The following is an 11,358-nucleotide window of genomic DNA, read 5'->3' as shown; positions in this document are numbered from 1 at the left end:
CAACAGGTCGTGGACGGCACCTTTTTACTGCCGGAAACTGATTTGCTGGATCCTCCTCCCTCACCACCCTCGATGGTGTGGCAAGACTCGAGTGAAGACGGTCCCCCCGGTGGAGCGGTCGGTTGCGATGCAGTTGTGTCCTAATACCGCCTCCAACTGGCAGGGAGAACCGTGCCTCCCCTCCCGGGTCTGTAGGTACTCGACTGGCCAGCGATGCCTATTCGACCTGTGGAGAAGCTGCCTCCGCCTCACATGCTACGGCGTGATTGCAAGTGCACCAGGCCAAGGCACTGAGGGACTTGCACGAGGGTGGTCACGACCAGGAAGTTCGCAGAGAACTCCGCACCACGGCGGACCTCGCGCCACGAGCGACGAAGGTTACGGCGCGGTCTCTGGGTCGTGCGATGTCCACTATGGTGGTCCGGGAGCGCCATTTCTGGCTGTGACTGGCTGACATGCGCGAGACGGACAAGACACAATTCTTGAACGCCCCCGTGTCCCAGGCCGGCCTGTCGGCGACACGGTGGAGAACTTGCCCAGCGGTTCTCCGCTGACCAAAGCAGACTGAGGCCATCAGGTACATCCTGCATACCTGCAGCAGCTGCCGTCGCCGAGGGCGGCCCCCTGCCACCGCCAAAACAAGAGCAGCGCTCCTGCGGCCTCCAGCAAAGCTGTGCCGTGGAGCAGGTGGCCGATGGTCCTGTCTTGCGGGCGGAGGTCGCAGTCCTACTGGCGAAGGATGCGATAGAGCCGGTCCCCCCAGCCGATATGAAGACGGGGTTTTACAGCTCCTACTTCATTGTACCCAAGAAAGGCGGTGGGTTACGACCAATCTTGGATTTGCCCAATCGCCCTTCACCGGTTACCGTTTAAGATGTTGACGGGTGTCCCCGAGATTGGTTTGCAGCGGTCGACCTGAAGGACGCGTACTTCATGTGTCAACCCTTCCGCACCACAGACCACTGCTGTGGTTCGCGTCCGAAGGACGAGCATATCAGTACGAGGTCCTGCCCTCCGGGCTGTCCCGGTTGCCCCGTGTCTTCACGTAAGTTGCGGAGGTACCCCTTGTTCCCTTGAGAGAACAGAGCATTCGGATTCTCAACTACCTCGACGAAGCAGTCTCAGGATCAGTTGTGCGAACACAGGGATTTGGTGCTCTCACACCTCAGCCCGTTGGGCCTTCGGGTCAACTGGGAAAAGAGCAAACTCTCCCCGATGCAGAGGATCTCTTTTCCCGGTATGGAGGGGACTCGGTAAGAGCAGGATGGCGGTCCCACTGAAACAGTTTCAGAGGCTCCTGAGGCATATGGCAGCTACGGCGGCAGTCACGCCGCTGGGGCTGCTCCATATGAGACCGCTGCAGCACTGGCTCCATGGCCGAGTCCCGAGGTGGGCCTGGCAACGCGGCACCTTCCGGGTCCAAGTTACACCGGCCTGCCACCAAACCTTCACCCCGTCAGACCTTGCATTCCTCTGGGCAGGAGTGCCCCTGGAGCAGGTCTTTCTGTGGTTTGCACGGATGCCCGAGCTGTCCCGAGCTGCGCTCCCGGGAGAATGGCGACTCCATCCCCAGACAGTCCAGCTTTTAATGTCCATTTTGGACATTAAAAAGTAAGAAAACTCTTACTATTTTAGGTAACAAGGTGCCTAACGCTTTTTACTGTATTATACCAGTAGATCTATGTATTTTACTGCTAACACAATCAGTTTGTTTTCTCCGACTCTTGACAACAAACTCCCAAGAATTTTGTTGTTGACACTTGAGGCACCTCGACAGACTCAATTGTAATTTTAGATAAAGCCTAGAATACTAGTAGACCAGCATGAGAAAAAAGTACACAGTGCAGTACACACAAAGCAATAGTGAAAATGATGTTACGTGTGAAAATAAAAAGGGTATTCAAGCTTATTTGCACTAACCTGACAGTTCCTGACAGCATTAATTGGTGACATTATGCCCTCTCATTAACTATTCACATTTAAAGTAGTTGCTAAATCAATGCTTGTTTAACACAGGCAGGCTGTCAGCATAGATGTATGACTCACAGTAATCCAGCTATAATCCATCTGATGTGATATATGACTCACAGTAACCCAACTGTAATAAACATTCAGTTTGTGAAAGAAAATAATACACAGAGTTTTCCTATTATATTTATTCATTTACATTTATTCACCATTTTTAACCATTATAGTTAAAGAAATAAAAAGCAAAATATATTTAATAAAATTATAAATGAAAAAGAAAACATCAGTCACATTAATTTCATTAACATGAAATAAATACTACCTTGACTCAACTGTTATCTTCTGCTGAAACCTGTTTCTCCATGTTCCTACTATTCTATTTTTACATTCCGCATTACATTCCTAATGTAATGAGCAATGCTCTTTTTAACTGCAATTTTAAAGGCTTTCATTGACACTAAGAATGGATGTATCTAGTGGTTAATATTATGTGTGCTTTGCACAACCAGAGTGATGTTAGTTATAAGTATTCAAACAAAGTGTCCACATACATTTTTGTACTTTAGTATGGAGTCCCTAAGGGAACACAGTGATGGAAAAAATGTGAGTTTGGAGAATATTATGAAAAAAATATTTTAATGCTTTTGCATTCATTCAAAAAAGTTTTATGTTCCACCGAGAAACTCTGCGTTCATTCAAATAAAACTTCTGAGCAAATGTATTGAAATTTTTTTAATTTTTCTTCCATCTCATATTTTTCCCATCACCACGTCCCATTAGGGGCTCTGTATATACAAGATGAGCAGCACCTAAAATATAAATCTAGTAATGTAAAATTAAGACTCTCATATATGAGATGATGATGGAGAAATAACGTAAAGCAAATAAATAAAGCATTTTAATGCATTAAATACTGACAAGGCTAATAAAAGTAAAATAATTTTAATAATTTTTAATCATGAAATTATTCAGTAAGTATGAAATAAGTGCAACATAATGGTGTGAAACATATTAATGAATTTCATTCGTTTACTAATTTGCATGCATGTGTTTACTGTCATATGCATGCAAATTAGTACTGGTTACAGTTTTTAGTAATCACAAGAAAAACTTATATAATGGTAAATGAGTTTGTTAAATAAATGTGATACCGTTAACAATTTAATTTATTTTATAAGTGCAATAAAAATCGACCTATGAAATGCACTCAAATATCTTTTTATATATAGTCTAGGCTATGTTTATAATCCACCTGTTTTCATTTAGTAGTAATAGCAAATGGAAATTGTGCAACTTTTGTGAATGAAGTGCAGTCTATAATGAGTCTAATTTATATAAAACATAGGTCTGTTTGCAATTTTAGCAATAAAAAATGCACTGCAGCTATTGAATAACTAAGTATAGTTAGTGAATAACAGGCTAGTTAGCGAATAACAGGTATTTGCATTAATATACCATGTGTAAAAGTGGAATAATTGCTTGTTTATTTTTTTTCATGGAAATCAAAAGGCTGGCTTACAACCCAGGCTCAGTGGAAAAATTACCAACATTTTTGCAAAACTCCAAAAACGTACCTACCTCTGCATATAATTCCCTGCAGTTTTCAGCTGAAATAAACACTAGAGGCAGTAAAACAACTTTTATTACTTTTTAAGCAAATTATGATTACAGGGCAGATGATCCATTAATGAGATTAACTTCCACGCAGTTCCTTGCACAATACCATGTTATCGCCTCACAAAAATTTGACCACAATGCACAATTTGTAAACTAATGCATTTTAATGTTTGCATCACATAACCAACTGCATATATATGGCCTTTCCATCATAGTAAGCTTGCTCAGTAGCTCACCTGGAGTAACATTACAGAAGCATCTTCTTAAATATAATTTTTGCAAAAAGGTCGACATAGGCATGTATTTTTCATGAGCCTGGGTTGCTTATTTAGTTGTCTTTGTATATTAAGCGGGGATACATTTTTTTTTATGTAAACCGAATTCATAAACAAAAGCTATGTGGTATGTAAACTTCCTAACGGTCAACTCCATTTTCTGTACAGATTTTGTTTTATGACTGCAATTCTCTCCCCATAATGAGCTATATTGGATGTAATGGTGTAAATGTAGAGGCAGCTGCATACATATACTGAATCTACAGAATAACATTATATTTTACATCATTTTCATGACTTGTTTTATAAGTAAAGCGCACTTACTGCTTTCTTGTTTTTGGCAGGTAAACCCCCGTTGGTCTTAATGATAACTGTGCACAGTTTCACATCTTCAGGATGAGTGCACTTTTCCTGTGGCAAAAGTAATAAGAATTTGATTCAGCATGTGGTCGACATTAAATCCCAAAGACAGCATGGAGCCTTGAAAATCATTCATAGGTATATTTGGTGCCTCTTGATGACACACAATGCAAATAAATCCACCGAACACAAAAGAGCCTTTCTAGCACTAAAAGCCGAATGAAAAAGAGATTGCTTCAGTCATTTGTAAGTACCACAAAAAGTCCTTGGGACCCTTTAAAACTAGACAGCTGAACCCATTGATCCAAAGTGGCCATTAAAAACAGCTGGTGCAAGAAATCGATGATGAAAGAGCACAAAGGTCAGAAGAAAGAAAGAATTTGTAGCTCTTCTGTATTGCGATGAATATAGAATATGAATAAAGGGTAACCGGTATATCATATTCACAATCAGCTCTGACACATAAATTGCACAGGGAATTATGTTTAAAAACCTTACAGCTCAGGAAAAATTGCAATGGCTTCTTTTGTTTTAACGGCTTTACTTTCACAGTGTCCAGTGGGTAATGCATATTCAACAAAGGCTAAGGCAATACCCCTATAACCAGATACCAAATACACAGTGGAGCTGCTGGAATCAGACTGTCTAAAGATAAAACCACCATTAATTTTCATCAGTATCCTTATTAAGACATCTGTCTGCCAGTAGCCACAGTCAAGCATTAAATGAATCTAACAACACTGTAACATAATACTGATTCCAGGGGTGAGTAAAGATTTTGGGGTCACTGTATTTCCGGCGGTGTCCTGCAAGTGCTTGTATTACCCAAGGAATTCTATAATTAATACTGAAAGCTGCTCCCCATATTTTCTAGAAAGAGGGCAACTCCTTTTGTAAAACACTCCTTTTGTCCAGTGGGGAATGCTGGGTATTTTCCCTGAGGCTACTGTCTCACATGGTGCATATCACCTTGAGAGGGGGCTGAGCATCAGCGTCTGTCTTCTGGCAGCTCCGTTTAGTGTTGACCCGTTTTCGACGCTTACGAAGAACCACATAGATCTGCACGTACACGAGAAGGGTGATGATGAAGGGCACGTAGAATGACATGATGGAGGAGTAGACAACAAAAGCGGGGTTGGCAATTTCACATACGGCATCATCCCGTGTAGCTAAGAGAGAGAGAGAGAGAGAGAGAGAGAGAGAGAGAGAATATGCAAAATATGGTTACACAATTAATTATGGTTGCAAAACTAATTAGTTCATTGAGGCACTGGCAAATGCCTGTATGGCAAAATCCCCCTAACAATTGCAAATTAGCTCTAGATTATAATTAGATTAGAAGCATACTGGAAAATTTATAACAGTATGACAACAATGTTGAGTGAACTCAAAACTTAATACAAATGCTGTACTGGAAAATGAAGTATATATTAGTGCATATAAATATATGTATAAATATAAGATTTAAAAAGTTTGAATAGCAAGATTGTTATATTTGGTTATGTCATTGATACAGTGTAATTACACAAAGTACTGGGTAATATTAACTAAAACGTATTTACTATAGGTTTAGGTTAAAGGTTAAGTTTAGTTTTTAATTTCAAGCAATTATGCATATACTATGGAGCTTTTGAATTCTTGATTCAGACTGGCTGATGAATGTTCTAAGGTGTGCAATTATTGTTTAGGGAACACACAGCTAAAGTAGTTTAATTCAGGTCTTGACAGCAGTACAGTTCCACTTCACCAAATGATTTCGGTTAATTCAAAGGTCTTTTCAATCTACAGCAGATATAGGACCAAAACCTGCAAAGAAATTGACCAAACAACTAAATATAACAAACAACAGAATAAAAATTACAAACTTAACATGATTTGCCATTAAATTACATTTTATTATCTATGGAAAGCACATTTTCTTTCTTTTTGAAATTAGCAAAGGAGGCTTGGGATAAGATTATTAGCTATTATAAGATTATTATTATTATTATTATGTTTTTGTCCTAACATAATAATAATTTATATTTCTATTAGAAATAGGTTTCTATTTCTGAGACATCACAGCTAGAACAACTGTTTGAATAGAGTTTGAATATCATTTACCTTGACATGTATACCCATACTGAAAGCAACAATAAACATAAAAATTAAAACAGTGAACCAACAAGTGTATTTCATGACAAAGAATATATCCTGGCTGAAGCCCAGGGGCCTACTGGTTGCAGGGAAATTCTATTTTTTTAATAATTATTTATATGGGAGTTTGCAGCAGTGACAACAGCGTTCTGTAAACAAACTCACACACACCTGGTTGTAGTAGCCTATATAGTGAATGGCTCAGTTTAGGTTCCCCCCACACAGTTTGTATATAAGCTACTGTAAGCGGAATGTACAATGCATTGGCTAGTAAATAACCGCAGTACGAGAGTATCTTTATGTCAACATGCAGATTAACAGAAACACAACACTGCTGTGTGAAAGGAACTGGACCGGACAACGTTCTGTAACGTCAAACAGTGAGAGTTCAGTAACTTGCTTGGATGTAATATGATTAAAATACATACTGAGTGACTGATATAATTTATATCAGTCACTCAGTACGTATTTTAATCATATTTAAATGGTTTAATATTTATGAATTAGATTATGTTCTTGTCCACTTGCAGAAAGAGCCCACTCATACGTTCTTCTGATTGACGGTGATTTTGTTGCGTCCCATAGCCATGTAGCATCTGGTGTGGATTGACAGTTTGCTTGCTGCTGGAATTGTATTGCATCGTGTTTGACTACTTTGGGCCATTCAATTATTTAAAAAATATATGCTAACAATAAAACAGCCATTGTTGTCTATTTTAATTTAATATATTTTAATACAAAAAAAAATTATATTTAATTTTTAAAATATTAATTTAAATATTAAATTGAATATACTATTTTTTTCTGTGATGGCAAAGCTCCATTTTCAGTGAATCTCTATGCTGTTGTTTTATTGTGGAACACATGTGACTCATGTCAAGTTCATAGTGATAATGTCATGAATGCCATAAAATATTATTTGTCATTGTGGTGTTTTTGTCTCTTTTGTTTATTCTTTTAGAATATATGTATAAAAATATATGTATTTAAAACAAAACATAACAAAAACATAGCATATTGGTTCGGAATGCTATGATGGTGAGTAAATAACCTAATGTTAATTTTTGTGTGAACTGTTGCTTTATGAATATTAGGGGGAAAAAAACTCAGACATTTACCTGTGTTATTTAATCCAAACAACAAGGGGCAGGAAATAGCGAATGAAAGCACCCAAACCACCGAGATCATTACCGTGACTCGTCTCTTGGAGCTGTAGCGTGTTTTGTACAACATCGGCATGGCAACAGCCGTGTACCTGCACAAGAAGCCCAGAGGGAAGGAGATGAAGAGGGGGTGGATGGGTTGGGGTGGATTTGCATTCAGGCAGACAAACAGAGAAGGAAACAGTGATGGTCACACCTGACCAGCTACCTCTGATACCAGCTGCCATTATTGTGCCATCATCTCTCTTGCTTTTGTAACTGTAATAAACCTATCATCACTATCATTTCCAAACCTTTCAGGGGTCTTCCTACTTTAACAAAAAGCTTTTACATTTTGGGGGACTTCACTAAGCATGAATTGCACTGAATGTGATTTTTGTTAGTGATGTCTGCATTGTTTTAGCACTGAATTCATGACAGAACTGTCTTTGCAGCGGACTACTGTAATCTGACATGCTTTACTGGGACTCTTCAGAATGCCAAAAGTACCCATTCATAACGTTCTTCTCCATCAAATGGTCATCATTTGATGAACTTTTGCTGCCATGATCAATAAAAATGTAGACAAACATCTCTTTTTAACTAATATTCAGTACACCACCAGCTTTCTGTGGATGGAAATAGCACGGTTTTAATTACAGAAGGTAATTTAGCACCTGATTAAACTGAATTTCATGTTAGTGAATAAGACACGTTTTTTTGCCCTAAAAAGCTCTTTAGTGAAGTTAAACTCTTTAGTGTTCTACACCTTCATCATTTATTCACCCTCATGATGTTTCAAACCTGTGTGACTTACTTTCTTCTGCAGAACACAAAAGATGATATTTTGAAGAATGTTGGTAACCAAACAGTTTTGGTGACCTTTGACTTTCATTATATGGATGAAACATTTTTCTTCCTGCTCCATAAAATCAATTAAGTCAAATAGGTTTGGAACAACATGAGGCAGAATTTTCAATTTTGAGTTAACTATCCCTTTTCTTTGTCTTTCTTTTTTCCCTCACTGTTTCTAACAACTCACTAACAAATGGTTTTAAATGACTTTTGGATGCTAGCACAATTGTATAAACAACAAGATGCCTATTTCATATGGTATAACATCCCCCCCGTTCCACTGCCCACAAAAATAAGTGATTAATCTATGGTATTCTTGCCATTTAAAAGAATCATTACACTTTTCCTTAACTGACAGCAGAACCTACCTGTCAATACTAATGGCACACAGATTAAGAATGCTGGCTGTACACATCATGACGTCCAGGGTGACGAACACATCACAATGGATTTTACTGAAACGCCACTCCCCCACCACCTGCAACACATGCACAAACACACAATCAGACTTGAAAAGACAAGTTCAGTTATTTACTGTGGACAACAATAAGAATTTACTGGCAGATAAAATAAATAAATAAACCAATTAATTAATAATGAGGGATATAGAAATCATACACTGGATAAAAACTGAATACAAAATTAGTTCTGGAAAATTAAGTATCATATAAAAAAAGGTAACACTTTATATTAAGATTTAATTTGTTACCCTTGGTTAACTACATTAGTTAGCATAAACTAGCAATGAACAATGTTTCTACATAATTTATTTATTCTTAGTTAATTTTAATTTCAACATTTACTAATACATTTTTTAAGATCAATAGTTGTATTTGGTAAAAATAATCATTCATGCATTGTGAACCATCATGACCATATTTTTAACGAACATTAACAAAGGTTAATAAATGCTACAAAAATATATTGCTCATTGTTCGTTAATGTTTGTTAATGCATTAACAAATATCTATCTATCTATCTATCTATCTATCTATCTATCTATCTATCTATCTATCTATCTATGCCTGTGGGGAAAAAAATGAGCATACAGGCTACACTGTTTTAGACTACGGAGACGTCACGTCCCGTCGCCTCAGCTCCTGTACCACCGCTGAGCGGCCGGGTCATCGGCTCGGCTCCTCAGCGAAAACCTGAATATGCGTGGCATCTGCTGCCTACTTATACTCCCGCTGTGATCAGCAGCAGCTAGATGCAATAATCGCATGCCAATGTGCATTGGCTCGTTTAGTTTACACTCGAAGTAGATTGGTCCCTCTAAGCGAGATCCCAATTTCGTCGGTCCTCCGACGTGACGTCTCCGTTCCCTCCTTCAGGGAACGAGGGTTACATACGTAACCGAGACGTTTTTCTCAGTTTGGTGCATTTCTCGAATCAGAAATTAACTTCTCAAATCTACTTGTTCAACCTTCACGTCATCTAGTCACTTGTGCACATCATAAAAGCAGTTTCTCATTCTTTTGAACAAGTTGCGATTGCTTTGGTACATTCATACAACTTTATGCACATTTGTCTGTGGTTTCCTACATTATCAGTTGCTATTGTCATGTTGCTCAAAATTTATTATATAGTTCTCTGTGCAATAGTCTTACCCCTCAAAATATTTTCACGTCCTGCGCCACGTTGTTTAAATAGCAAATACATTTGCGCCCATTTGTGTGCACATGGGCGTGCTGGTCTAAAAACGAGGTGTTTAGGCGCATTGTTGGCACGTTGCTATTTTGAGGCAACTAAAATAGACTGTGCCATTGACCAGCTAAAACCTCGTCTAAAGTAAATTGCGCAGTAGTTTTTTTTTTTTTTTTGTTATTTAAGTAAGCGCGTTAATATAGGCGGGTCCACAGCACGCGTACACTCTGCTTATTACACACACAGGGACGCACAGCAGCACACAAACATGCCAAATATTATAAATGAAAGGATTACAATGTAAAATATTATTATTGTGTAGGCTACATAAATATAAAAATGCCTACATGTCATAATGGACACTCATTGCATGTATCAGAATTAGACTACCTATTTGCTCGTGCACGAGCAGCTCCGTTTCCTCTCTGGAGATGCTTCTGTCTTTGCGCTTGCAAATTCTGCCATGTAAATAGCAAATCCGCCATGGCACAAGTGCAACTGGCTCTTAAAGGGAATGGGAGATGAATCTCTGATTGGTTTATTGCACGTTATGCCCAAAACACACCCATTACTCATTTAGAGAATAGGGACAACCCTTTTAGACTAGGGATGTAACGATTACCGGTTTGACGATAAATCATGATAAAATTCCGCATGGTTAGTATTACCGTTTCATATTATAATTATCATTAAAACCGTATTAGAATACCGTGATTTGAACAACTCACAATAAATAAATACTGTCCAGCATAAAGCACAGTTTTCAGTAACAGTCTCACGTGCACACAGCACGCAGAGTAGGCCTAGTTTAGTTTTTGAGTGAAAACAGGGCGGAAATGTTCTGACTGTCTTCAGAAACGATTCAATGGCATTTTGTTTTCATCTTAGCTCCATGTAATACCTAAAGGAATTAATCGCAGTACTGCTTTATCCACAGAGTTTACGGGAAACAGCTGTAATTCAGCTTTTCCATAAGCGCCACCTGCTGTCAGCGAGTGGATTTACAGAGACTTGTGTTTACATTCAGTCTGTGTGCAGTTTCTGTCTGGCCAAAAACGGACCGAATTTGCATGCCCTGCTGTAAATTTTGACCGGTTGATGAAAAACAAGCTTATGTGGATTCTACACATTTAAACAATTCAGATAAGTTATTTAGAATTATTTATGGAGCAGATAAAATACATATAATAATTTATTAATCAATTATAATTTTGACTTAATCCTTTTATTTATTTAAAGGCTGAAATGTGAGGTTTACCTTTTTATGAAACTTTTTCAAAGCTTTATTTGAACATTTAACATTAGATATTTGAAGTCAGTCAAGTTGTAATTTAAAATCCAAACATCATTGGTAATGT

General features: G+C 38.4%; 1 protein-coding gene across 1 annotated transcript in view; it reads right to left on the bottom strand.

Annotated features, from left to right (window-relative positions):
* LOC107600777 (D(2)-like dopamine receptor) overlaps nucleotides 1-11,358 on the bottom strand; it is a 115,392-nt gene that overhangs the window by 15,023 nt on the left and 89,011 nt on the right. The window contains exons 3-6 of the mRNA XM_016292743.1: nucleotides 8,722-8,831; nucleotides 7,475-7,611; nucleotides 5,190-5,389; nucleotides 4,185-4,271 (exon numbers count right to left, since the gene is read on the bottom strand). Coding sequence (XP_016148229.1) covers nucleotides 4,185-4,271; nucleotides 5,190-5,389; nucleotides 7,475-7,611; nucleotides 8,722-8,831 — 534 coding nt within the window. The remainder of the gene's footprint in view (nucleotides 1-4,184; nucleotides 4,272-5,189; nucleotides 5,390-7,474; nucleotides 7,612-8,721; nucleotides 8,832-11,358) is intronic.

This window comes from Sinocyclocheilus grahami, unplaced genomic scaffold (genome assembly GCF_001515645.1).
Source record: "Sinocyclocheilus grahami isolate Dianchi unplaced genomic scaffold, SAMN03320097.WGS_v1.1 scaffold291.1, whole genome shotgun sequence".
In the NCBI taxonomy this organism is placed as follows: Eukaryota; Metazoa; Chordata; class Actinopteri; order Cypriniformes; family Cyprinidae; genus Sinocyclocheilus; species Sinocyclocheilus grahami.
Note: the sequence above shows the minus strand (reverse complement) of the source record. Positions and strands in the feature narration are given on the sequence as shown.